The 27768-nt window shown below is 44.0% G+C and overlaps 11 protein-coding genes across 11 annotated transcripts; 5 read left to right on the forward strand and 6 right to left on the reverse strand.

Annotated features, from left to right (window-relative positions):
* Positions 1–541: 541 nt before the first annotated feature.
* O0I10_002999 (uncharacterized protein) lies at positions 542–1582 on the forward strand (the record flags this gene model as incomplete). Its single annotated transcript, XM_058483074.1, has 7 exons — positions 542–661; positions 728–830; positions 921–961; positions 1038–1144; positions 1204–1291; positions 1355–1491; positions 1546–1582. 7 exons carry the CDS (start codon positions 542–544, stop codon positions 1580–1582), a joined length of 633 nt encoding a protein of 210 aa, XP_058346163.1.
* Positions 1583–1930: 348 nt separating this feature from the next.
* Positions 1931–3062, forward strand: O0I10_003000 (uncharacterized protein; the record flags this gene model as incomplete). Its single annotated transcript, XM_058483075.1, has 4 exons — positions 1931–2471; positions 2548–2727; positions 2795–2875; positions 2947–3062. 4 exons carry the CDS (start codon positions 1931–1933, stop codon positions 3060–3062), a joined length of 918 nt encoding a protein of 305 aa, XP_058346164.1.
* Positions 3063–3270: 208 nt separating this feature from the next.
* On the reverse strand, positions 3271–3854 carry O0I10_003001 (cytochrome c; the record flags this gene model as incomplete). Its single annotated transcript, XM_058483076.1, has 4 exons — positions 3271–3285; positions 3409–3507; positions 3576–3707; positions 3774–3854. The coding sequence occupies 4 exons, from the start codon at positions 3852–3854 to the stop codon at positions 3271–3273; spliced, it is 327 nt and encodes a 108-aa protein (XP_058346165.1).
* A 1227-nt stretch (positions 3855–5081) lies between these two features.
* Positions 5082–5768, forward strand: O0I10_003002 (40S ribosomal protein; the record flags this gene model as incomplete). The annotated part of the gene is made up of 3 exons (XM_058483077.1): positions 5082–5093; positions 5174–5583; positions 5735–5768. The coding sequence occupies 3 exons, from the start codon at positions 5082–5084 to the stop codon at positions 5766–5768; spliced, it is 456 nt and encodes a 151-aa protein (XP_058346166.1).
* Positions 5769–6304: 536 nt separating this feature from the next.
* On the reverse strand, positions 6305–8369 carry O0I10_003003 (uncharacterized protein; the record flags this gene model as incomplete). Its single annotated transcript, XM_058483078.1, has 4 exons — positions 6305–6442; positions 6527–8089; positions 8170–8257; positions 8335–8369. 4 exons carry the CDS (start codon positions 8367–8369, stop codon positions 6305–6307), a joined length of 1824 nt encoding a protein of 607 aa, XP_058346167.1.
* A 70-nt stretch (positions 8370–8439) lies between these two features.
* On the reverse strand, positions 8440–9053 carry O0I10_003004 (uncharacterized protein; the record flags this gene model as incomplete). Its single annotated transcript, XM_058483079.1, has 2 exons — positions 8440–8791; positions 8863–9053. The coding sequence occupies 2 exons, from the start codon at positions 9051–9053 to the stop codon at positions 8440–8442; spliced, it is 543 nt and encodes a 180-aa protein (XP_058346168.1).
* A 1609-nt stretch (positions 9054–10662) lies between these two features.
* O0I10_003005 (uncharacterized protein) lies at positions 10663–11946 on the forward strand (the record flags this gene model as incomplete). The annotated part of the gene is made up of 3 exons (XM_058483080.1): positions 10663–10873; positions 10938–11087; positions 11150–11946. 3 exons carry the CDS (start codon positions 10663–10665, stop codon positions 11944–11946), a joined length of 1158 nt encoding a protein of 385 aa, XP_058346169.1.
* An 879-nt stretch (positions 11947–12825) lies between these two features.
* Positions 12826–13883, reverse strand: O0I10_003006 (pyrroline-5-carboxylate reductase; the record flags this gene model as incomplete). The annotated part of the gene is made up of 2 exons (XM_058483081.1): positions 12826–13085; positions 13181–13883. 2 exons carry the CDS (start codon positions 13881–13883, stop codon positions 12826–12828), a joined length of 963 nt encoding a protein of 320 aa, XP_058346170.1.
* A 2041-nt stretch (positions 13884–15924) lies between these two features.
* O0I10_003007 (uncharacterized protein) lies at positions 15925–16871 on the reverse strand (the record flags this gene model as incomplete). The annotated part of the gene is made up of 3 exons (XM_058483082.1): positions 15925–16259; positions 16321–16560; positions 16619–16871. The coding sequence occupies 3 exons, from the start codon at positions 16869–16871 to the stop codon at positions 15925–15927; spliced, it is 828 nt and encodes a 275-aa protein (XP_058346171.1).
* A 665-nt stretch (positions 16872–17536) lies between these two features.
* Positions 17537–19189, forward strand: O0I10_003008 (uncharacterized protein; the record flags this gene model as incomplete). The annotated part of the gene is made up of 8 exons (XM_058483083.1): positions 17537–17610; positions 17672–17786; positions 17859–17924; positions 17988–18111; positions 18176–18386; positions 18443–18874; positions 18938–19000; positions 19054–19189. The coding sequence occupies 8 exons, from the start codon at positions 17537–17539 to the stop codon at positions 19187–19189; spliced, it is 1221 nt and encodes a 406-aa protein (XP_058346172.1).
* A 29-nt stretch (positions 19190–19218) lies between these two features.
* Positions 19219–26940, reverse strand: O0I10_003009 (uncharacterized protein; the record flags this gene model as incomplete). The annotated part of the gene is made up of 11 exons (XM_058483084.1): positions 19219–22186; positions 22240–22373; positions 22445–24979; positions 25039–25143; positions 25197–25295; positions 25354–25491; positions 25549–25753; positions 25808–25938; positions 26006–26066; positions 26127–26305; positions 26377–26940. The coding sequence occupies 11 exons, from the start codon at positions 26938–26940 to the stop codon at positions 19219–19221; spliced, it is 7119 nt and encodes a 2372-aa protein (XP_058346173.1).
* Positions 26941–27768: the final 828 nt, after the last annotated feature.

The raw sequence follows: 27768 nt of genomic DNA on the forward strand, positions 1-27768 counted from the left end.
TACTACTTAATACAATGTCAGCTCGTGATGCTATACTACATACCATGCTAATCGATTCCAATTAATGTAAGCGTGATCTTTATGTGTGGGTATAACTAGGTATCCTATACAAGCTTCTTTTTATTCCTTTCAAGGATAAAATCCCTCGTTAAGCATACCCGGTCCCTTTGTCTTTACAATCCATGATATTTAAACACTCATGCAATATAGCCATTGTTTCAAAAAGCAGTTTTAGGATTGTATTATAGGCTTCGCTTTATCAACACGCATTCGAAAAGTACATAAAATTAAAAGACTAAGAAGAAATCAATGGTCTCATAATAGGAGAATGATGGTAAAACTATTTTCTTTGATGCTACGTTTTGGAGGAGGAACTCATGTAGTGGGTAATGTTGTCGCTAGTGGTGAGCAAAGGAAAGCGGGCATGTCGAGGAGTACCAGTGGGATCGGACATTGGACAGTCACCATGTCAACGACTGGTATCAAAAATCGCCTTTGGAAAGAGAGACACATGCAACTATTCTCTTTTTAACCCGCAACTATGAGTGAACTTGATCCCAAGAACGAAACCAACAATGCCACAGCAACCGATGATGTTGTTCAAGACAAAGAAGATAAACCTGTTGTCGAAGAGGGCGATGCCAATGCTGAAGTTGACAAGGTTTGACACGAAATGGCTACGTAACACGCTTGAACGGTCTATATAACAAGTGTTTGTTGATTACAGGAATTGGAGGCCATGAAGCAGCGTGTCAAGGAGATGGAAGACGAAGCTGCCAAACTACGTGAAATGCAGGCAGAGGTGGAAAAATCCATGAACCCTGAGGAAGGTGAGTTTACATGCTCGAACTCAAGGATTTTAAAAAAGAGGTCAAAGAAGCAAGGGTTCTGACAAAAAGATGGGGAACACAAAAAAACAGATAAAGAAGCCGTTGACGCACGGTCTGTCTATGTTGGCAATGTAAAAAAAAGAAAGAGGGGATAATGATAGGCGCAAGATGATTCTATCAGATCATACTAATGCATACTATGCTTAGGTGGATTATGGGGCATCACCCGAAGAATTACAAGCTCATTTCCAATCATGCGGTACCATCAATCGTGTCACTATCTTATGCGATAAGTTCACTGGTCATCCTAAAGGGTAAGAGTGCCTATGATTGTATGTCGATCGATACCAGGTATTGACAACAGCATGGATAGCTTTGCCTACATTGAATTTGCCGAGCCTGATTTTGTGAATGCTGCCGTTGCATTGAATGAGAGCCTTTTCCGTAACCGTTTACTCAAGGTATATATGATGATACAGCTATAACATAGGGACAATCACTTAACCCAATGATTATGTTGTTAGGTGTCTCCCAAGCGTACTAATGTCCCAGGATTTACTCAACGTGGACGTGGACGTGGTGGATTCCGTGGTGGATTCCGAGGCGGTATGATGCCTTACTATGGGCATTCACCCATGTATGGCTATCGTGGCCGTGGAAGGTAAGGAAAAAGGCATAGTACATATGTAAGATACTAAACTAATATTAATTGCAGAGGACGTGGCCGAGGTTTCTACTATTCGCCCTATTAAAGTAACAACGACAACAACTACAGACAATAAATGGTCGTTTCTTTATTGACATGCATTTTAAAACGGGGGTGTGTATGTATGTAGACGATATCTTTCCCACATGGATGGATGGCAAAAAAAGTCCGCATAGGTTTTGATTACGGCTTTGGGTGGATGACATTCTTTTCCCTGTTTCTCTCTCTCTCTTTTTCTCTTTTCTCTACTTGTTCATTCCTTTGTTCTCTCGTTCTTAAATAGCCTCATCAAGGGCGCCTTTCTGAATAACGCTTTATACACTGTCCTTACTTTAAAGCCAACGGCACTCACTTTTCCATATACACACACAATCAGCCATACATTCTCTTTGCCATGGACCCAACTACCACCACCACTACTACCACTACCACTGTAGACGAGACAAGGGGCAAGTGCAACAGTGCTTACATTCCAGTTCATCGTCGCCGTGGAAACAGCATCTCGGATAACCGTGTTCAGGATGACAAGTGGATCGAGGAGGATGAGCAAGCACCCAAGCGTCAATCCATGTATAGCCGGGCTAGCAGCAGTGATATTGACTCCCGCCGCTCCTCTCGTCAATTTGCATGGTCTCGTCAACAACAACGTTTTAGCCTTGCAGCAGCTGCAGCTCGCTATGGCGATGATACTGAAGATTCGGATAACGATCCTTTGACCCCACATCAACGATTCTCACGACCTGATAGTCGACGTAACAGCACCGCGGATAAGTTGCATATGGCCCTTGAAGGCCTTTCAGTACATGATGAACCAGATTGGGAAGAATTGCTACGTCAATACGATCGATATGATGATGGTCCCATGGGTGGTGTTGATAGCCGTCGATCCAGCAAACGTCAAAGCCGCATCATGGATCCATTCAATGAACCTGCTCGTAAGTCTATACATCTATTGTATACGCCTCTATCCACCAATTAACCCCTTTCCTTTGTATGTTGTCTCCTTTTTAGCTGAGATTCCTGTTGTGGATGAGCCTACGGTTGTCCTTGACTGCTACGATTTCCCTTCAGCTTTCAAGACTCATCACTTGCATGATATTTTCCGTGAATATGAAAACATGCGTGGCGGTTATCGCATCAAATGGAAGGATGATACGCGTGCTCTCATCATCTTTGAACATCCCACTACAGGTAAGATTTTGGTTGGGTATCATCATGAAGGATAACGTCATGCTAATAATCATCTTTATCATTGTAGCCAAAAAGGCCTATATCGATAATGTGTCTAACCCACTTGCCAAGATTCGACCTTACAATGGACCAACCGACTTTTTAAAGTGTAAGCATTGAAAGGGGGTTTCGTGATGGGATAACAAGGCGGCTAATATCACGTGTCAAATTGATTCTCAGCTCCCAACATGAACCAGCGTCGTCCTGCGTCTATGGATTTGAAGCGTGCAAGTTACAATGGCGGTTATGGGATGAAATCGCCCTTGCGACCTGAGCGACAAAGCATCCGAGGTTAAACATACCCCCTTCCCTTGATTATCTCGACACCCAACTTATTTGTATGTGTGTGTGTATCACCCCCACCTTTCTTCTTACTTGTGCTGTGCTTGGCCTTTGAAATGAAAATTTGTTTTACACAATGGTTTTTTTATTTTGTATCAGCAACATTGGTGCCTTTGGAATGATCTATGTGACATGCAAGAACAAGATATGATGGGGGGTTTTTTAGGCGGTGGCCTCCTACAAAGAAAAGAAAGAATACCTCTTTTAGCATATGACTCAATCGGATCATCCGCCAAAAAGTGTTTTTTTCCTCCTCCGCCCCCCTTCCACATTACGATCCGAGAAACCACAACACTTTACCTTCAAGTAGGCAACAACATCAGCACGATCCTTGGGCTTCTTGAAACCAGCGAATGCCATCTTGGTGCCAGGGATGTACTTCTTAGGGTTCTCCAAGTACTAGAATAGATGTAACGATCAATAAACATAGTCTTATTAGCAAAAACAAAGACTCTACTAGTACTCACGTCAAACATGGTTTGATCATTCCACTCGACACCCTTGTTCTTGTTGGCATCAGTGTAAGAGTAGCCAGCAGCTTGACCAGACTTGCGACCAAAGACACCGTGAAGGTTAGGACCAACCTTGTGAGGACCACCCTATATAGAATACAAATAAAAGAGTAAGTTTACATTGTTGAACAACAAAGACTATCAATCACATACAGCTTCAACGGTGTGGCATTGAGCGCAGCGGGTCTTGAAGAGCTTGGCACCAGCAGTAGCGTTACCTTCGGGGACAGCCATTTTTTACGAGTGGGGGGTTGTGTTATGAAAAAGAGAAAGAGATAAAGAGGAAGCTGAAATAGGATTTCTGTCGTTTTTGAATTGTTGCTTTGTTATCGGCATTTGCCGGGGTGACTGACCACGTTTTATTCCGTTCCTGAATCATCTTCCCGTGTAGCACAATCAAAATGGGGTCATGGTGGGCGGAATTTTCTATTCTTGCTGTTGCCTTGTATCATTGGACCATGTTCCTAAGAGAAACACCATAACAATTTTCCAAGCCGACAAAGCAAGCCAATAAGGATCCTGCAGGACAATGTTAAGGATCATCCATTTGACCGAAGCTTATAGAATAATGGATGAGGTTTGCTAAACGATATGCCACATGTGTGCACACACAAGACCGACACATTACACAAGAAACATGACCAACAACCAACATACATAACGAGAGACACATGTGAAATGCAGCTGCCAACGGATATTCCTTTTGATGATTGAGTGCACAGACATAAAAATCAACATGACGTATGGTTGCATCAAGGAAGTTGTCATTGTCAATCGAAATTTTCGAGCATTGATGTAAGAGGGGGGTTGAGCATGTCTTTCTTAGCAGACTTATGAGATCCATGATCCCACTGTATCATCGCAAACGTTAAATCAAGCGAGTTGACAACACCGATCTAAACCTCCAATGTATGCGCTCGTGCATCATTGTCTTGGAAAACATCCTTCATCCATTATTGAGATGCATGTAGTACCAAATGAACTACATTTGATCCCACGCATGTGGTTACCTATGGATCGAGAATAAAGCATCAAGCACTTCCAGTGTGATAGAGGTTCAGCTTTATGCCGAATAAGGAAACGATTTATTGTTGATCCCAATATCAAAACAAGTGAAGCCCATCAACTTGATCCATCCGCATTATCATCCTCAACGGTCAACCCTTGCACATTCAAGTTGTCAACAATGGCTTCATGGCATGTCCAATGCTTGTCGCTGTTACCTTATGATCACCTTTTATTTTATGAAAAATGGAAACCCATTAACGGGTGCAATGTAGCTACGATCCATTGTTGCTAGGCAACGAACTCCGTGGTGCGGAATATGAAGGCTTGTCAAAAAATGTCGGAAGAAGCTGACGATGAAGAAGAAGGTGGCTTGGTGGTGGACATGGTTTGAAATTGAAATTTTTTCGCGGCAGCTTTAGGTTCTCTCTCTTTCTCCAAACACTATTAGTCAAAATGGGTCGCATGGTAAGTTGTCAATTGTCCATTAGACTCCTTCCACTACCACCACGACATTGTAAACTTATATATACGCGTGTATAAAATAGTATTCTCGTGGTAAGGGTATCGCCAGCAGTGCCCTCCCCTATCGTCGCTCTGCTCCCTCCTGGTTGAAGACCAGCTCTGAGGAAATCGTTGACTTGATCTGCAAGAATGCCAAGAAGGGTCTTTCTCCTGCTCAAATTGGTGTCATCCTCCGTGACTCCCATGGCATTCCCCAAGTCAAGGCTGTTACTGGCAACAAGATTGTCCGTATCCTCAAGGCTAACGGTATGGCCCCCGAGATCCCTGAAGATCTTTACCACTTGATCAAGAAGGCCGTCTCCATGCGCAAGCACTTGGAACGTAACCGCAAGGACAAGGACACCAAGTACCGCCTCATTCTTGTTGAGTCCCGTATCCATCGTCTTGCTCGTTACTACAAGACCGCTGGCTACCTTCCTCCCAACTGGAAATTGTATCCTTTTTAATCATCGTGGGGTGTTGTGTGTGTGGATGGGATGGGTTTTCATATCATCATCGTCTATATCAGGACATTGTTCAGAGTTACATGATCATGTTGCTCGGCAAGTGTCCTCCTTAACCATGCTCTTTTTGCATTTTCATAGTGAGTCTGCTACTGCCTCTGCTCTCGTTGCTTAAACTGGTGCGTTGCCTAGCGATCTTCAAGAAACTTGATTCCGGCCAATGGTGTTTTGTATCTTTTTCCAATTTACAAGTCATTGATTGCGTGGGATCGAATAAACGGTTTCATGACATACAACAACACGAAGGAAGAGTGATTTGGAAGGGTTGCAGTGAGTATTTTGGAATGTGTGGGTTTTTATTGTAGAAGATAGGAGGAGGGGTTTTTTTCATTTTGGTACATCCATTATACAGCATCCGGTGATGACACTTTATCATGGGCTCGAATCATCATGTGAGCAAACCATTTTGTATTCACACTGTCTGAGGATGCATTAGTTAAAAAGTTTTCTTTTCTTTCAAAATAAATCCATTTGTTCAATATACAATCGTGTGTATGTGTAATGCAGAGATCGCAGGTATCCAAATCAAAAGATGCATTGTATTTTGTAAATCAAGCCAAAGGCGACTATTGTGTGTGTTGTTGATGGTTGGGTGAAACGTATGAAAAAAGATGGTATGCAAAGAGATTTGTACAAAGGAATGGGATATCATTAAGACATGGACGCGACAGCAGCATCTACCTTGGCTTTAAGAGCCACCTTATCATTCATGGAGTGAGCAAGTTCATTCAATGGCACCGTATCCAACAAGCGAATAGTGATCCGAGGGGCGTGTTTGACGCCAGTAGCCTAAATGTAAACAAACACATACGCGTGTGTCGTTATCAGCTGACGGTGACTCCGATATGAATGATGCATTACATATGTACATACCTTAACGCATGGGAAGAGTCGATCACCAAGTTTTTGTTTCTTCTCATGCGATGTTAGATTTTCGATCGATGCAAGGAATTGGTCAATTTCAGCACGCGTGGGACCAGGTGAAGGTGAAGCTGTTGTTGTTGTTGGTTTGGTAGTTGTGGATGATGATGCTGGAGCAACGATAGGTATGGCACGCGACTTGGGTCTCGTGTCTGTAGTTGGCGTTCGTGTTGTTGCGTTATTGTTGGTGTTGTTCATTGTTGCTAATGGTGGTGATGGTGTGGTGGCAATAGGAGGATTTCTTGGTACCATTGCTTTATCGTCATTGTTCTTTTCTTCTTCCTCTTCTTCTTCCTCCTGAAACGTCTCAAGCGCTGTTTTGGCCAAGGCGATCTTTTCTTTAAGATAATCAGAATTGAACAAACATATAGATCGCTCTTTGCGTTTAAGCGTCAACAACATATCAACGATGTCATCGACATGTTCTTTTTCACCGCACTTGACCACCGCCTTTGCTAATCGCTGTTTTTGAACATTGGTGCTTGTTTCCGTCATAACGCTTGAAACAGATTCAGTTGACCCACGTCGTCTTAATGTGGGTCGTGGCGTTGCTGCCGTTGCTTGTGTTACTATTGGACCTATTCGTTTGATGCCGCTTGTGGTGATGGCGTTATTGCTCGTGGTCGTAGTAGTGGTTGTTGTTGTTGTGGCAATGGCTGTGGGTGGCAAAGGTTGCTGTTGTGGTACAGGTGTTGTTGCAGCTGCAGGTGGTGGGATATTGATGTATGCACCAGATGCAAGTGTGGTAAGTGAGGGTGGTGGAGGTGCTTGCTGTTGGTGTTGTTGTTGCTGCTGCTGTGATTGCAAAACCATGGGTGGCCGATAAGGCTTGTTGACATTGGTATTTGTGTTGAGTTTGCGTGTACTATCATTATTGCTACTTAATCGTTGATGATGATATTCAGGTTGTGAAAGTGGTTGTTGTGCTGAAGAATACGGTACATACTCGGTAACAGCTGGGGCTACAGGCATGTACGGTGGTGGTGGATGCGATGGTATGCCTGGTTGTGAATACCGACGCAACAAATCATGCGATCGGTATTGCGGTGGATAGGTTGTTTGAAGTGTTGATGGTGATGACAAAGAATGCCCATTCATGTTGCTGTTGCTCTTTTCAAGATTGCTGCTGCCATTATTGGTATTGCCGTTGATGGTGGTGTTCTTGTTTCTCGGCTTTTTTGGTTCATGAAATGCCACAATGATTTGCTTCGTCTTGATGTACGTGTTGTTTTTCTCTTTTAATGCGCGTGATGCTTCTTCGACTTTGCTGAAACTAACAAATCCAAAACCTTTGGATTGCTTAGTTTGTGAGTTTTTCATAACACGTGCCGAGATGATACGTCCACAATCATAAAAATGCCTAAACAAATCGGGGCTGTCGACTGTCAAGTCGAGGTTTTTGATATAGAGATTGGTGTAATCAATGTTGGGGCTCGTTTTTTCATGCTGCTGAGGAGGTGCAGGTGTTGTATTGCTGTTGTAGTACATGCTGACGGGTCGATGCTGCTGCTGCTGCTGATTCGTTTATAATGCATATTGAGAGTTTGGGTGAGTATCCAATCTTGGTATGATGCAGTAACATAAAATGTACATACGACTGGTAGCATATCAATGCTTTCTCTCACAGATCCTAGTTCACTAGAATTGTGACGCATTTTCTTGGGCACAAATGGGCTGACGGTGCTGTTGGATATGTGTGAAAAGCAAGGCATGAGTAAGCAGTGGTTGTTGGGTTGCAAAATGTGTCACAATGCACGTACATGATGCTGCCTTGTACGCTCTTGTTATTCTGCATCGGCGAAAAGATGGGAGTGAAAAAGAAAGGGCAACGTTAATGGGTCCATTTTGCAGCAATATGTATGAGATCAGCTTATACTTGCCATTTCCGCACCAGCTGCATCGGCGTCAGCGGATCGAAAGTACTGCACCAACGCTGTACCCTTGAATTGCCCTTGATCCATAATGATCTTGCATAGTGCCATAGGTCCAAATGGGCGAAACATATCGTATAGCAGGTGATTGTTGGTGTTTAAAGGCAAGTTGTAGATGGATAAGATACCAGAAGTTACTTCTGGTTCACCATAGGTGCCAGATGAATGGGCTCTCAGCTGCAGGTGGCAGTTGCTATCTTTGATTGTTGCGCCATTGAATAAGGTATATGCTCGGTCAGCTTTTTCCACGCTTGAAAATTGAATCACGCCTGTGGATAAATCAGCGCTGTAATGATGATATAATAATGATTGTAAGATGGCGAGCATTGTGGGTGATAACATAACCAAATGGCTTACTCAATAGGGTCACAGCTTCTGAGAAGGTCAATGACATCCGCTGCCGTCACAGTAGGTGGAAGGGGATCCACATAGAGCTTATCAGATACCAAGAAATCTGTGTTGGCAGCAAAGGCTTCGTGATCTGCAAATAGCAGTGTTTGCCGTTTCCTGGGCAATTTTACAACAGGTTTACTTATCAATTCCGTCATCGGGTTGTGCCTGCAAGCGTGTCATTCAATGTCAAAATCCTGCACTCTCCCTTTTTTGAAAGCCGAGGCGAACCGAGCCCCGAAGGTGCCACTGTATGGTGTGATGACCACGATGGCTAGGTGATGTGTAATAATTCTCCACCCATATTCATACCTTTAAAAAGTGGAAATAGTGACCAGGTATATATAGCGTAGGGTATATGAAAGCAGCTTTGTGGATGAGAATGTCAAGCTGTGATCGGTTCGACAACAGCAAAAAAAATGATAACAACGATAAAGGGGATAAAATAGCAAACAAAGACACGCTGCTGGGAAAGAAAGAGAAAAGAGGAGGGAAGAAAAGCAAGTGAAAGAACAAGTGCCTCGACTAAGAGCATCATCAGGGACCTGCTCTATGTATCGCTTTGCGTCACGCAACCAAGCAGCATACGCATCATGGGTACTTGTGATGGTTGGCAATGCAGAAAGCCATTTTTTTGCGCCCGCTGTATGTTCCGCTCTGTTGGCGTGTACCCACAAACATAAACACGGTGGTGTCGTTTTATCAGGTCCGTGTTGTCCTTTTGGCACTCGTTGTCTAGCACACCTGCACTCTTCACAATAAAAAGGCAAGCGAACAAAAAAAACTTGTGGTTGTTGACATGGGTTGCCTCGTGACGTTGTACACATGCGGATGTCGGCACCTTTGTTATGACAGGCTGTCACGACATTCAACGCTTTTAAAAAGCTATGCATTGTACGCTAGTACGTGCGCTCATATCCTTTTGTCCCCATGGCAACAGCAGCAGCAGCGTGAAAGAATCCCATTGCTTGTCTTTGTGCAACCCTGAATCGGGGATGTCATTTTTTTTTTGCTTCACAAGTTGGTCGTTTTTGTGTTCACCTGCCATAGACAAACATGTCACACGATCGTGCTGGACATCTTTTGGTGGCGTCCTTTGTTCACCCACTTGTCAATTAACTAATGCCACACACCCACCAATGTATAAAAACCAAGGAAAGCAACACATTTTCTCTCTCCGTTCATCATTGACAGGTCTTGTTGCGCTGCCATAGCAACTGCTATTGGTGCAAGGCAACGACAGGGTTTACTGCAACTCCGCCTATGACGACGTCGATTATATCCTTTACTTTTTTTTTGGCGCGCACTTCTCGGGCTTTCTTTTTCTTTTTCATTCTCATTCTCTTGTCGAGGATAAATGTAAGTATCATTCTTCTATAAGCAATTTTACCCGGTAGAGAAGTGTTGTTTTCACCCTTTGCGTCTATTCACCCTTCGCACACCTCTTCATTCCCAAAAGTCAGCTTGTGACGCCGCTACTATCTGTTTTTTTCTCTCTCAACCTGTTTCTCTTTCCCTTGCACTCGTTTTATTTTACCCGGTGGGTGAAAGTGGCTTCAATGACGAGGGATGGGAGGGTTTGGGATATGGTGGATGATGGGGGTCCCATCACTAAAGATCACTAAGGCTATATGAAACCCACGCTGACAGCATCATATTTTTCTTTTTTCTACTTTCTCCTGCAGATATTCGTTTGCCTCTCCGCTTCAAACCACAAACAAGCAAGCCTCCCTTGACACGAACAACGTGCTTGACAGATCTCGTTCAATGCAGTCTATGCCATACTATCAATCGGGCTATCAAGCGCCCACTTCCTACTCTAACAACGGATCACCCGTGCCAGCTTCAGTGATGAATACCGGAGCTCCACCACCCATGATGCCACCCACAATGTCTCATCCTCCCATTCCAGAAGCAGCCAATGCAGCACCTCCTCCACAACAACCACCCAAAAGAAAACAAGTGAAGAACGCGTGCAGTGAGTGTTGTCATGGTTTTCGTTTTGATGAGCGTATCATCATTAATCATTCATTCGTTTATAGCCAATTGTCAAAAAGCCTGCAAGAAATGTGATGATGCTCGACCATGTCCTCGCTGCATCAAGTATGGAATTGCTGATACATGTGTCAACTCGGTGAGAAAGGAACGCAAGAAGGGTATCAAACGTGGTCCATACAAAAGAAGACAAAAAGGTAACGTTGTGCAATGTCACTGTTTTGTGTTCCAATTTATTAATACGTGCATCAATCATTAGATGGTAGCAGCAGCACTTCTCGCAAGGGTGATGAGCAATTGGTGAATCAACAAGCAGCTGCCAATCCCTATGCTGCTATGCGACCTGGCACAATGCCATTTGGATATCCTGGCACCTTGAATCAATATGGCCAACCCACTTATGATCCATACGGTTCATACGCCGCTACTGCGTATCACAAGGACATGCCATATGTTGTCAATCCAATGTACTCTTCAATGGGCTATCCGGTGATGATGTCTGGTAGTAGCAGTGATGCCAATCAACAACATCATCAAGGTCAACAACAACAACATCCGTCGGCTGGGCAACAACAGCAACAACAGCAACAGCAATCGCCTGTGCCTACCCAGTACACAATGATGCATCCACAAGCTTCTAGATATGGTGAACATGTACTTCATTCTCCACAAAGCCAAAGCCCAACGGCTGCTCACATGTATTACCAACAACAACAACCACCTCATCAACAACAACAACAACACCAGCAATCTCGATTGAGTCCACAGTTGCCTGAAATCAAGCATGATCCTCATCAACAACAACAGCATGATTCGAGTCATCAATACATGAAACCACAACCAATGACACCTGTACCAAGTGCATCCAATTCATCCATCACATCGACTCCTCCACCACATGCTGATTCCACTGCTGCAGGTGGTGTTGCTCCTACTACTGCACCAGGAGGTGGAGAGGATGAATCCAAGTATGAACGACTCAGCCAATTGTGCTCGGCGGCATTACATAGCGATTCATCTCAGCAAAATCATTCTCCTCAACCTTCTCAACAATAGCCATTTTTCTTTTGCTTTTTGGTTACCCACACCTCCACATTCATGACGACGTTGTCCTCCTTCTTTCTTCTTCTTCCTCATCGCCCCCTTTGTGTTATTTATTTGCATTCTTTTGTAAACATATACAAATCAATCAACCTTTTAGTTTAGAAAATGAGATGATAGTTGACTAGAATAAAAAAAAAACTGAGGCTGACTTGCTTTTTTGCATCGGGTCGGAGAATGACATGACATGTATTGACACGTGGTAAGCACGACAACGTTCCTCAGGTTAGAGAAGATCGATCACATGATGATACTTTATAGAGTGAGAGGGTCGCTGCTTTCTAGACCAGATCCCACCCCCTCATCCATGACGACATTGTCGGGATCCCCACACCACCCATCTTTGTCAACTCCGATGAGCCTTTATCGTACCAATTCTTATCTCTCATCAGATTATTCGATCACTACTACTACCAAAAAGGATTGCTTCCCGTGACATCTTACTTCAAATGTGATGACCATGGCAGTAATACCATCACCAGCAGTGGTATATTCCAAATTGGTCATATGAATGATGATGGATGAGGTTTGTGCGTTTACCAAATGGATCCGCTGGTACCTTGCTCACCCATATTGCATGCTGCATTCTCTTTCTCATCTTCCCAACAGGCACTTATGTAGCAACCTTATCCAAGTAAAGTCATAAATGGATCGACAAAGAAAAACATGGTATAGTTATACGAGTTGATGAGAAAGTAATGGAGAGAGAGAGAGAGGAGAGAGGTGGTGTGAGGGATGCATCATTTTTGTTGGGCGAGAAGAAGGAATACAAAGAAGGGGGATATAGCCATGCAAAAGGTTTTTGGGATGAGAATGATGGAAAGGTGGTTATGCTTATTGACGCATCTCTTCAGCCAATTGATGGCCACGACGTTCAGCAGCAAAAACTGCTTCCTTCATGATTTCTCGGATGTTGTTGCCTTCTAAAGACTTGATTGCAGCTTCAGTGGTACCGCGTGGGGAGGTGACCTTTCGACGTAACGTTGCCAAATCATCTTCGGATTCTTGGGCCATGCGTGCAGCACCAACACATGTTTGGAGAGTGAGTGCCTTGGCATCTTCTAGCGTCAGTCCCGCTGCAACGCCAGCATTTTCTATTGATAGAATGAAACATAGTATGAGTAAAAGTGCCTCGTTTTCATCATCACCTTTGTACCAAGATTCATCCCATCCCCCTTTTTTTACTTACGCATTGCTTCCATGATAAGGAAAAAGTAGGCTGGTCCACTACCACTGATACCAGTAACACTTTCAATAAGAGCCTCCTTTTGTACCCATGATACTTGTTTGGCAATGGATTGCATAATGGATTCGGTAATGCTTCGTTGTTCTTGAGTGACGGATGCATTAGCAAATAAGCCCATGGCACCTTCGCCAATGAGAGCTGGGGTATTTGGCATACAGCGGACGATAGATACAGTATCTGAGCTAGCGTTAAGCCAAGTGGCAATGTCATCGGTGTTGATACCAGCAGCCACAGAAATGATGAGCACGGATGGATTACGAAGCAAAGAAGGTGCCAAGCTTGTTACTACGGATCGCAGTACTTGAGGTTTTACAGCGAGAACCACCACATCAGCACCATCTACAGCCGCCTCATTGGTCTCTGAGCTAACAAGTTCGGGATACTTGGATTGCATGTATTGTCTTCTTGTATCCAAAGGCTCTGAATAACGCAAACGGGAACCAGGGTGGCCACTTGAATGAAGACCTCCAAGAATGGCTTCAGCCATATTACCACCACCAATAAATGAGATCACAGGACGTTGATTTGATGCGGATACCATGTTGATATGATTTGTAACAGATTCAAGGCGTTGAACAGCAGGGTTTTGTGAATTGATCATTTTCAAAAAGAGTCGGGAAGAGCCTTGTGTTTTTATAGTTGTCATATTTAAGCACTATGGGGGACTTCTTTTTGCCCGGGCTTGTGTTTCTATATTGGGCTAGTACCCCCCATTACCCTCTCTTTTGCCCTGTAACACACGAATTTTCCCTCCCACTCACACACGACGCATATAGGTATACCATTACATCGATATGGTGCACACACATACTGGGTACAGCATATGGACATTTTATGACAATGACGACATGGTTGCAAATGATATTTTTTGGACCTGAATTTCCTTTTAATAAGGGCAACAATGAAAAGGAACCGCTTTACCAAAGATATGCAGCATGTCCAAGAGACATGGTCCATTTGGTCAGTGCGTGCACAACCGAGAGATTTTTGCGAGCGAGCGTCAACGGCAATCGTATTCCCCTCACTCCTTGATTCTGCAAGTGATGCACAGATGATCGGAGTACTAGAGTCGGGTACCCCACTCTCGTTTTCCTTGTCATCCTTGCCTTATCGCCAATCGATGAGTGTGGTAACGTGTGTGAGCGTGTGTGCATAAGGTATACGTAATGCTCTCTTTACAGGGTCTTGCTCCCCCAATTGGTCTCGTCGTCTTTCCTCTCTCCCCCAACAACAAGCATAATACTTTGATGGCTGATTGTTCCCATCATCATTATTGACAACCAAATGATCAACAATGATTCAATCTCTTTACGTTCATTGTCCTCGTTCCCTTATGATGATGATGATGGTATTCCATTATCCCATTTCAAAGTCATTCGACATAGCATGTGCCTGTTTACAACCAGCAAAATGAAAAAGGTAATTGAAATTTGTAGTGCAGGTGATCCCATGACAACGACAAACGTAGCCGCTTTAGTTTTCGATCAATGTTGATCTGCTTATCTTTTCTTTATCAAGCTGATAGCATGTATTTCATTACTCCTTATTTTCCTATAGAGTTTGGAGCACACCATACGTAGCGGGTTTTAATGCGAACCTCGATCCTGCAACAGCAAATGATGATGGTTGAATGATGAGATAGCGGTTTTTGTTTGGCTGTAGATAACGCATACCATAAATGATTTAGTGCGCTTGTACACCATAAATGGATCAGCGCCTTGTTCTCAATGTACCCATGCTCTTTGCACCAGGTAAAATAAAGAGCAATGATTCATGCAGGAGGTGTGTGTGTGTGTGTGTACATCTGACGAGTCCGTTAGAGAAGTACCCGGTTGGTTTTGATGATGACGATTGGGATGGGAACCTGCAGGTGATAAATCTCGTCGTCAGGTTGTTGCATCATCATCGTATGATTATCATGCTCTCAACGTCAACTTGCAGCATCATATTTCCAAACAGGTCACAAAAAGAGAGACGAAAGGATCGCGTATTGAATATTGCTAGGGGCCAAGATCTTATCGTGTTCGATGATCCCATTTCATTGGCCAGTCCATATACTTGGCGTTTTGGATGTTTTAGTTTGCTAGCTAGAGTAGAGCTTGCATAATGATGTGAAATGGTGGTGGAGCCCAGGCCATCTTATATTTCCCTCACGAGCTTACATACGCACCCAACATGGTGGCCCTTGCTAGAAAATAAGGTTTTTAGATATGATACCGATAATCACTTTTTCTCTTGTCACGATATATCGAGCAGAATCTGTTTCCCATACTCGTCCTTATCGAGGCACACAAGAAATGGCTTTAGCTTGTCAAACCACAAACCAAAAAAAGAAATGGCCTGCAACATCATCCATAACGGATCAACACCATCAACTTTTACAACGTCAAAATCGCATGCGTCTTTATTGGTTGTACATTAGCAATGCTTTAAAGATTGATAGCTAGGTATTGCGCGTAATACATAGGGTGTTGTTGATGTACAGGCGATGAGTAAGAAAGTGTCTTGTCCGACCATGAATTCTATAAAAGCTTAGTTTCACTCAATGGAAGCACAATGCGTCTAGAAGCATTACGTAGTTCATGAGCCCACACATATACAGGTACTATTTATTTTGCCAACCGATGGATTCCAAACATAATGACCGTGGGGATAAATTGAATTGGTGTATTTCATTGGCTGACTACTCATATTTTGGAAGATCCTGCAAGCTTAGCTAAGATGGCTGCTTCAAACTCATAATCCCGATCCAAGTCAGCACGCACCACAAGCTGCTTCATGCCGCGGACAGCTCCAGCTGATACTCTGTCCTCTTGTCCGGCACGATCGTCAAACACAAAGGGTCGTAGAAATGATAATGATGCCTTCAAACACGCCTCATAGATATCTTCCTTGTTGTTGTCAACCACGACATCCACCAGGCCGAGAGCCTTGCCTTGCTCAGCTGTTACCTTTGGTGCACTTGCAAGTATACGTAGAGCTGCTTTACGTCCAACGCTGTTCACCAATCGACGAGCACCACCTTTTAAAGACGTCATGTCAACATCACCCATTTCAATTGTATAACCCTATGATCCACTTACCCCAAGGTGAACTGACACCCATCCTTGTTTGGACAAAGCGAATGATAGCTGTGGATGCCATGCACACATAATCGAATGCTGTCAACAACTCCGTTCCACCGCCCAATGCATGACCCGCCATGGATGCTACGGTGATAAGAGGCAGCCTTGCAAATCGTGATAAGGCATCATGCATCACTTGATTCACTTGAAGAGCCAATGTTGGTGTAGTATGCATGTGCTCACGAGCAAATTCAAGGTCTAATCATCGCTTTAATCAACCCCTTGTCATGCAAGAGCCATCCATCCATATAATTACCAAGACCAGCACAGAAAGCCTTGCCACGGGATCCAGTAACGATAACAGCTACCAAGTCTTCAGGTGCCTTGGACTCCAGCCAAAGGACAACTTGTCGAAACTCGACCATCATTTTGCCTGAAAACGCATTGTGTCGTTGAGGATTGTCGATCACCACGAGGGCTACACCAGGTGCATAGTTGGCATCAAGATGGACGCTGCCAATGCCACGATCCTTCAACTCTTGTTCTGCAACTGCAATGGGATTGGTCATCAGGAAGGGCCGTGAGGAAGAGAGAACAATACATCTTCACGTGTTGTAGATTCGTCGGCATGGACGGATGGGGTTGGGAAACAAATAGAGGAACGTGATGAAATGGATCTCATATCAGCCTTCATTTTCATTCATTTTGCAAGATGGATAACAAGATGATGGTAGCCATTCTGCTCGGCCTACTATGACTAGGGATATACATAAAAAAGAGAGCTGTATAGCTGTAAGCATTGACAATGAATGTATGGATCAATAAACCAAAGGACCACTTGTAATGCAATGGTTGACTTGTAATGCAATGGTTGAACAAACAACGTTTATGCATCCTCAGCGGAAGAAAGATAGCAAATACCAGGCTTCTTTGTTGTCTCAATGCTCAGCTCGATGATGTATGTAGTTGGGGAGTGATACTATAACGGCTTCCTCAAGATCGCTCATTGTGTTCTTCTCCATAACAAAAGAGATGGACGTCGCTTAATCGATAACCTTCTCATCAATGTGTGTGAACATGTACAAGTTTTATATATTTATACACGATATCTAGGTCTATTTGCATGACTACGCTACCATTCAGAGCACTTTTGTATTTAGCTCCTCTGAGGGATTTAACGTGTTGTGCCACATTGCGCGCTTTATCGACTTCCTGTTTCAATCAAAAGCCCAATATGCCGCCTGTAGTCGTTCTTGACAACGGTGGTTCGACGATCAAGGTAAATACAGCTCATGACACCCAACCAAGGTATGCATTGCAACTACTCCATATGCTGGTTCACGCGTGAGGACTCAAGATCGCTCTATAGACTCGTACCCAACGCCATTATACGCGGCCGAAGCGATCGACGCAATTTCATAGGCGATCAGATTGAGCAGTGTACCGACTTTTCCTCGCTATACTATCGACTACCATTTGAGCGGGTAAGTAGACACGCCATGTTGAATGCCACAAAGCGAGAAGGGGAACACTGAAGCTCTCTCAAAATGAAATAGGGTTATCTTACCAATTGGGGCGTAGAACGACCTATTTGGAACCGTTTATTTGGAAGCGTGTTAAACGTAAGTGATCAACGGCACAAATGGATTGTATGTATGGAAACCTCATTCATTGATCCATATTAGATTGATCCAAAAGACAGTGGCATCTTGATCACAGAACCTTGCTTCAACCTGTCAAACATCCAAGAGGCTTATGATCAGGTGATCTTTGAGGATTATGAATTCGCATCATGTTATCGTACTACTGGTAAGGAAAGGATCAAAAGTTGAACAAGGAAAGAGAGTAATAGGGATTCATTGTTCTTCTTTAGCACCACAACTTTGTATATACAATGACATCTCGTCTATTTTTGGTGATCGCCCTGGATCTATTCCTGATTGTGCGCTGGTCGTGGACTCGGGATTTTCATTTACACACATTGTACCATTCTGGAAGGGAAAACCAGTACGTCGTGCTATCAGGAGGATCAATGTGGGTGGGAAGCTTTTGACCAACCAATTGAAGGAAACAGTGTCTTTCAGGTAATCCTTTTTCTTTGTCTTATCATTCCGCAATGTTCTTATCCAGTTGTTTGTAGATACTATGATATGATGGAAGAAACCCACATTATCAACCAGGTCAAAGAAGAATGCTGCTACATGTCTCTGGATGTTTACAAGGATTTGGATACATGCCGTCAACCCTATCATGCCAACAATGTCGTCCAAGAATATGTACTCCCCGATTACATCCATACCATGCGTGGTCACGTGCGGCCAAAGCAAGCTCGGCAATCATCGACTTTGAAAAGCGATCCATCTTCTGAGCAAATCCTCACAATGAACAACGAGCGATTCATGATTCCCGAGCTTCTCATGCATCCATCCGATATTGGAATTCAGCAAGCTGGTATACCCGAAGCAATAACACAAAGCATCAATGCTTGTGATGCCGAACTTCATGGATTGCTGTACGCCAACATCATCCTCGTAGGCGGAAATACCAATATACCAGGATATCGTGAGCGAATGTAAGTTTAAAGGTCAAATGCAATGTGGAGCACTTTTTTCACACAAAGACGGTCGTCCATTAGCATGCAAGATCTCCGAACAATGGCACCAAGCACATACGAGCTTCGAATAGCACAACCCGAAAAGTGAGTTTGTTCTTTATTCAATCAACGCTAATCTAATCATTCAATGTTTGTAGTCCTGTCGAATACGCGTGGCACGGTGGACAAAACTTTGTGGCATTGAGTAGTCGATCCGATTTACAAAGGACGTTTGTTAGTCGTAAAGAATACTTTGAATATGGGAGTGAAATCTGTAGACGCAAATTTGCATAGCAATAATAAATTTATTACACGAGAAATGCTTAGATCTCTCCATCAGAATCAAATCCTATCCCTGAACTAGTGAAATCAGCAGGCCCGTTGGATGAGCTATACCCATGTCGATCCCGATTATAGGAAGAGGTGGATGATGGGCTGAGTGGTGTATCAACGTCTTCATTGAAAAAGTCATCGAGATCTTTAAGGGCATTCATCAAATCTTCTCCATAAGAGCCATCCATGGGGCGCTTGGTATCAGATGGTACAGTAGTAGTGGTGGTAGATGGCGCAGGCACAGCACCATGTTCTCCAGGTATGGCTGCATTGGCACTATCATTGCTGCTTGTGGTGCTCATGATGCTTTCTGTTCCTGGAACTTCTCCCTCTTCACCAAACATGCGAGTCGTTGCATTGCCATCATTCTCGCCAGTGAGTAAAGAAAAGTCCTCAATGGAAAATTGGATATTGTGTTCGATGGGTGCCTGGTTCGTGAGTGATGAACATTCAAAGACAACTGCATGAACATTGTGGCGGGCTATTTGAGAGGCGATGTTCATGGAAGCTGGTCCAAATCCCCAAATAACATTGGCTGCTGTAGCTGTAGCTGTAGTTGCAGTGGTGGTGGTGATATTAGGATCACTAGCTCCATCATTGTCTTTGATCGTTGGGGCTGCTGGAATGGGTGCTGGTGCTGCTGGTATCCCCGCATTCAAAATGCTTAAAGCCTTGTCAGCAAAATCGGTCTGGACTAGGTGCAATAGTGGGCTCAAGGAAGCAATGTCGATTGGTATCTCACCGAGGGCTGCTGCTGCTGCACTCGTACCAGCAGTGGTGGTATTCGACAATGATGGCTGTGTCTTTTTTACATATGGCACTAGGTTCTCAATCAAAATCAATCCCTTTTCACGGTAATATGGTATCTTGTTCTTGACCAGCAAGAGTGCGAACATAAGGGCTTGGTTGGCGTATTTGGGAAAGAACACATCACGTATAGAGCCGAGAAGCTGCTTGAGATAATCTTCTTGAAACTTGCTCTTTTGCTTTGGATAGGTGGCCAATATACGTTGCACATTGGGTAAGGCATACCATTCGAATAGCTGAGTCAATTCAGTCGATAGCTGCACCGCAGAGCCGTGTTCTTCGGTTCCACTACCCACATCAAGGCCATGTAATAAGCGACAGAGTGAGCCAAGCAATAGGTATAAAAGACGTGTCTCCGATGGATCTATCAATGGCGGATTGTCGACAAGCATAATGGATGACAATATCGTAAACGTCTTTTCCTCCGCCGATTCAAATTGTAACCCCTTAAGCAATAAAGGCTGTAACCCCTCGAATTCGCTTGCCCAATTCTTAGGGAAGCTGGATGCGAGTGCATTCGAAAATCCATACTTTTCCAAGACAATCTCCAAGAGCACCAATGCCTCAGCGTGTTCAGCTTCGTAAGGACTGTATAAGCATGCCACTGCTGCCCAAAACATTTGAGGGAATTGCTCCAGCTGAGTGTGATCCATGAATTTGACAACATCTGTCAATGTCAAAATGATCTCCAATGCGAATCCTCGTATCTCATCAGACTTGTCGGCAATGGTGTTTGATAATCGAGCCAACATGTCTGCAAGCATGTGCTGATTGAAGGCTGGCATCAGTGTACGGAAACATTGAAATGATCGACACGCGATGTGTCGCACCGAACAACATGTCGCCCATTTGAGTGCCGTCTCGCCCCATTTTTGTCGCAAACTTGGATCCTCGTGTGAAAAGACATCAACCACCTTGCGCAACAAATCCGATAATTCACTTGCACTCTGCAATCTTCGATTCTTTGGTGTAATGTTCTCATAGGCCCAAAGCCGTTTACCCTCTTTGGATGCGAGCCATTGAATCAAATCGGTTGCCTTTTGAGACGCTTCAGAATCCAAAGACTGCCGTATCACAATGGAATGAATAAGGTTGATAAGGAAACATCGAGATTGATCACACACAATGCTGGTCAAATGATCAAGTTGTACAAAGATGCTGTGTAAAAGTAACGGGAGATGAGGAGCCAAGTCTGCACCTGCTTCAATAGCAAGATCCACCAAGAATACCATCGCCAGCTGACCACGTGAAAATGCCGGCTTTTTGGAATAAGTTGGTAAGGCCTTTTCAATGTCGGCAACGAAAAGAAGAGGGAAGGCATGGGTATGGGAGTTGTTGGCTTCCTTGACGGTGGGTACCATTGATCGTGGTGTGATTTCAGTAATAACCTCCTCTACAACTCGACCGAATGCTGGCGTACGTCCAAGGCATACAAAGACTCGCTTTGCATGGATCAAGAACCAAGGGTTACGCATCACTTGCCCCATATCAAGAAGATACATGATAATCGCACGCACATTACGACCGTGATCCACGAGTTGACTCCATAGTGCAGCAATCTCCTTGACATACATATCGCCAAATTTGATCGTGATGTAGAAAATGTTGGATAGCACCATATACGCTGACGCACTAAGCTCCACGTCTTGAGGACCCATTGACAAGTCAATCTTTCGTAACCAAGGCAATAAATAAATCAACACTTCTCGCTGGCTGTTGGGGCTGATGTGTTCAAATCGTTGTGCAATTTCAGATATCATCGAGTAAGTTTGCTCGGGATGATCCACCGCAAGACGTGCTGACAATAGTGTTTGCGTGTGTTTGTAAATGGCTGGTAGACTGCTGGTGATACCAATCTCATACTCTTTGGCACAAGAATCAGCGAATACTCGTTCTTCGATCACCCGCAATAGGTTGATTGCTGCCTTCCTAATGGACTTTTTGGCATCACCCGTTTTGAATAGCGCCAAGCTCATGATTTGATGAATGTGACAAGGATAATCATCGACTCGAGTAACAATGTCCGCCAGCGCAAGAAAGTAGCCTTGAGTAAACTCCAGCTTTGGATTTCCTGCATAGCATTGCTCGATCACATCATCCAAGAGAAGCGGCTGGTCCTGGTTGTATATCAATATGGATTCCAACGCACGCCTAAAAAGCAAATTGAGTACGCATAACATAGCCATAGAGAATACTAAACATACCTTGCCACAGCATGATATCGAGAATCCGAACTCTCAAAGACTGCATCGATCCATTTGAGCACATTGAGCATGTCAAATTGAATGACAGCTTGTCTCGCCTTCTTTTGGCCAAGGAATGCATAAAGGGGTCCACGCTATTCCATTATTGTCAGCAGCCGCGTCGGGTTTTAAATAACATCATCATGCATGCATGCATAATACTTACACAAAGAGTTGCCATCGCATTCAAAGCAGCGCTTTCCAGAGCCTTACGTTCTTCCTCCATTAGCTGAGTTGCATTGGCTCTTTCTTGGGTATCCTTGCACTGTTCAAGCACATCTCTCATCATGGCAGCTTCACGGCTTCTGGTTGATGATGCGTACATGCCATAGCCACACCATTCTTCAAACATCTTGTATAGGCTAAGTCTCGTCTCGAATGACATGATACTTGTCGGGTCGTCGAGCCGCATAATGTTTTCATACAACTTCTCCACCAATCCACACAAATAGACACGTAGCTTGTGATATTCCCATTCGAGTTGCACCTCGCTATCAGCAAGAAACGACTTGGTCTCCTTGATGTAACTCATAATGACATTCATGAGCTCCTTATCTTCAAGAAATCGCTTTTCCTCCAAACAGTCGGCCGTAAGCTCAAAAACATGCATCAACGAAATCCTCAATCGGTCATTCTTTTTGCTGCGCTTGTTTTGATATGGCTTTTGATTGTTGCGTTGTTTTCCATCATCAAGCACAACACGCACATGGCTTTGGATATCGGATATAAGCATCTTGTACGCATCATGATTCACATTGCCGAAACCTTGGATCACTGCTTCTCGTATCGGGCGATGTTCGCATGTCAAGAATTGCATCATCATACGGAACAAATCATGTGCTGTGGTGATCTTTTGTACTACTGTTGATCCTTTACGACCGCTGTTGGCCCACGTTGCAATGGGAGACACGTTGTTTGGTAACGTAGCTGTTGCACAGGCGAAAATGATATAAATCTTCCATTGCTCAATCATTTCAGCACTAGCTGCCTTTTGACTTGTGCTGCTCTTGCTCATGCTCAAGGTGCCGGTGGTGCCCACTTTGGCTGTTTCGAGTGACACTTGGATCGATGGTAAAAGCTGTACCAGGCGCGTGCAAATGTTTTGTCGACAAAGAGCAACTGTGTCTGGGAAATAGTCGAAGCATTGCTTAAAGATCTCTGAGTAGCACATGTTCCAGATGCTGATATCAGCTGCATGGTCGCTTTCAGCCACTTGGATCAGCACATGTGGTATCGCTCGTCGCTGGTGTTGTTGAATACGCATACGTGTTTCAATACTCAAGCTGTGCCCGAACAATGAATTGGTCTCTTTGTTGAATTTGATCATGTCCTGCCCTGCTGATGCCAAGTAATTGTGTAAACGTGGATACGTGCGCTTTTTGGGGAAATGCTTTTTCAACTCTTCCAAAAGGATCGGCTTCTTTTCTTTTGCCATTGTGAATAGCTGCTCCTCCAATTCAGCTGCCAGGTTGATAACCTTCACAGCATAGCGTCGTACTGAAGATGAATAATGACAAAGGAATAAAAGACCATTGGCTTCAGTCTCTTCGACCATGCGACATAATCGTGACAAATCGGATGGTTCTCCCGAAGATGGTGCCACCGTGCTGACTTGAGAAAGGTCGATTTGAGATACCCAAATGGCTAGCAGATCGGTGTAAAGCTTCATGACGCCCCCGTTGCCATTGTGATTGCCTCCTGTCAATGGGCCATTTCCAAGACCGATCACAATATCTGAAAACTTGTCCTCAATTCGATACACAAAGCGTGAATAGCCTGTGACCACCGTTTGGCTATCAAGTTGCTGTGCAATTCGCACCAATGCTTGTGACGCCGCTTGTATCACCTCGGGATCTGCATGAACGGTGTAGCGCGATAACATTTCCACCAACTTGGGTAATGGGACACCAGCAGGCATCAATCGTGGCATTGAATCAAGTATAGCTTTCAACACATCGAGATACGCTTGCTTGTCTTTGGAATAGGATACAATAAAAGTTGCATATTGATGTTGCATTTGTGGGCCACCATCCGATGTTCCTGATATACCAACGCTGTTGACGAACATGGGTACCGAATAATTACCACCACCAAGAGTACCACCTCCCACAGTCGAAGAAATATTGCTGGCAGTCCTCATGATAGTCGTCTTTTCATCCAATACCAGCAACTTTCCAAACGCTTGATCCAAACTCAACAACGTCTTGTGAATAACCTCTTCCACTCGATCGGTCACATCGGGTTTCACTGAACGAATCGGGGCTGAGAATAGATCGGCACTGCATTGCATGGAGATACCAGTGGCGAGCATATCAGGGTCAGCTGGAAATGGGGGTCGTGTCACACCTCGCTCGAGATCATAAAGCATCAATCGAAAAGCCCGTAAGGCAATAATCATTCGTTCAGGGTTGATGTATTCCAGATGAAAAGTGGCTGCAGCATTGTCGGCGTTTAGCAGATAAAATATGATACTTTTGGTAGCGGTATCAACATCCCTCATTAAGGCAAAATAGGTGATCAGGATGAAATGGTCGAGTGATGTCTCTGATGGATTGATGGCTCGTCGAAATGGAGGAAATAGTGTTTTGATGATGGTGTCAAGTTTCTTGAAGGCAATGGCAGTGCTCTCGGTACAACGAAATAGGTAGGTCCAGATAAGTCGAGATATGCATCCCAATGTCAATTGCCGAGTGTATTTATCCTATTGAACAAGGGTTCTCGATGAGCGAGTGATATCCTCAACCTTTCATTGATGTATACCTTGCTAAACTTTTGATAGCAGCTCTCCACGATGGGTATCCAGTTGTTGCTGAAGAACTCTTTTCGGCTGACACATAGCAATATCGTTACAAGAGAATATCCAGCCTACCAATTGCGGTGATTAGAGCATGTTTCCTTCCTTTGATATACTCACTTACCAACATGTAACGAGGTTTCAGGGTCATTTTCAAAGCTCTTGGATATACAAGATCCACTGCTCGACTCCATGCGGGGAAATTAACTTCAGCTACAGCAACCTAGAATCATATGTGTCAACACAACTAATACCCAACGTATACAACGATAGAACTTTACCCCAGCAATCGGTGATAGTAATAGCACGAATAGATTGGCATAAGTAAGCTTGACTTTGGCACCATGCGCATTCTTGAAGAAACTGGCACAGCTTGAAAGAAAATCAGCTGTTTCCTCCAAAGCATCCAGGGGGTAAATCTTATCGTGATAACTTGATCAGCCATTGTCTCCTTTTTCCTTCCCAATCACCCTTACCTTGATCTTCAGAAAGCGCATACCACGAATAAGCATTTCCATATGACTTTGTCGCTCTTTCATGATGGTTTGGCTGTTGTACTTTTCAAGTTCAGCAATGAAGCGATCGCTAACAGACGCAAATCGGACGTTGGATAGTTCTCCAATAAGCTCGGCAAAGAGGTCCATACTTGCAGTCCTGTTTTTGGATCGCTTGATGGCTTCTCTAAGATCAACTATCAGATCAAACCAAATAAAAATTGCTCATTTTCCCACATACGGATCCGCTTTCTTCAATTGGTTGAATACGATCTCCTCAAGGTTTTCACCCAAGTCCTCTGGCAGTGTATGGGGCGTGAATGACTTGACAATCTCGATCAATGCTCGACATAGGATATACACAGAGGCAAGCTATATACATATATGCACATTGTAAATTAGTCAATTGATTCCATATCATGCGTATACATCAACATACGGATTGCCGTTCTTTGAGAATGGATGCGACATCTTTTGCTCTGGACAACGGTGCCGATTCACTATAGGGTAGAAAAAAGGACCATTAGGATAACATTGAATCACCCCCTTTAATATCGTACCTGACACGCCTTAATAAAGCGGGATCCAATGGTTCAATTTTGGCCCTTCTCCATCGCATGACAGCATCAATGACTTGTTTTTGTTGGCATATAGCAAGAGAGGATAATGATCGAATGAGCTTGTCGAAAGCAGGATCAGCACCAACTGCAAGTAGTTTTCGAAAATCGACCTCTGCATCCTTTTTTATATTCGATAAGAACCATAATCCCAAGTTGAATGCATGCTTCTCTCCCTCTCTCACACACTTACCACGCCCATATTGAGAATCAATTCCATCTTTTTGTCGGCCACATTTTCGAATTGAGCAAAGACAACACCCAATGCATAATCTGAACTGAGAGCGGTTGGACCACACGAGCTGACAATTCTGCTACTCACAGCAGGATCTTGAGTCTGATCGGTTGAGCTCTTTCCACGTCGGTGACGAACATGCTCTTTTGACGGCGAGGATGTCATACCAAAGGGGCTGTTGCTACGTTCAACGTGGTGTGGTGAAGAACCTTCCAATACAAAGGATCGTGGTGAAGCTTGAAAGTCTGTGCTGGAACCTGTGCTACGGTTGCGGGTGCTGTGGAATCGAGAGACATTGCTCGTTGGTATATTTACAGGCGACACAGGCGTGTGTTGACGAGTATGGGAACTAGAAGAGTGATTGTCGACCAATGTTGAAGATGAGGATACTTGAGAAGACGTAAATGGAACAAGAGATGCCACTTGTGGTGGTGGAAGCTGTGTACTGTCAGGAGGGTCGCTGAATGGATTACTCGAGGATGCTGCTGTTGGAGGAGGAGGAGGAATGCGACGATTGGGCATTTGAAAGTGTGGACGTTGAAAGCAGACAAGATAGTGGTCCTTTTCCCCCCTTTTGCCAAAAGTTCCCGTGGAGAAAAAGTTGTATGGAGATAAAGAGTAATACAAGTAGTCTTTGCGGTCACTCCAGCAACAAAGAGTTCCGTGTTGGTAGTGCGGGATTCCAAATGAATTGCCTTCATTGTATACTACCACCCATATTAATCATGCACACACGCACACACACATACCTATATTAGAAGACGTTGCCATTATCTTTCTTGTTCCTTTCAACATGGCTATTAAAGAATCCATACTTAAAGGATTACTTGGATACGTTGAATTATGTTGTGTTGTTGAATGTTTTCTTGCATGATTCGGCTCTTTCCCCTTTCAAGAACACCCAATAATAGTGACGTCCACGCCATACACTCACAGGTATCCAGCACACGTTATCAAGCAATGCATGCCAAGCCCCAATGTGCAATACCACGCTCATACAGTAACAGTATTTGATATTAAAGCTAAACGTGTCACACACATTCATGCATGCAACTGGTAGTTGCGATATCTACTCCTGCGTTTTTTGAGATCACACTTACCAAGCACAACAACGTTGACATCACAAGGGAGGATTGGTCATTCCCAGGATGGCTTTGCTACAATATACAAGCGCATGAACCGTTTTTCTTTCCCTTCTTGTCATCATCAATGTTCACCATCATCACAAGGTACCAACCCGATATGGTTTTTTTAGGGTCATGGTTACATTAGCAGGAGAGAATAGTAGCAGTGGTGATGTGTCGGTAGATGTAACCCATTTAGCCGTAAACCATCTTGGATAGTATGTAA

Source organism: Lichtheimia ornata (assembly GCF_029851405.1).
Source record: "Lichtheimia ornata isolate CBS 291.66 chromosome Unknown scaffold00009, whole genome shotgun sequence".
Taxonomy (NCBI): domain Eukaryota; kingdom Fungi; phylum Mucoromycota; class Mucoromycetes; order Mucorales; family Lichtheimiaceae; genus Lichtheimia; species Lichtheimia ornata.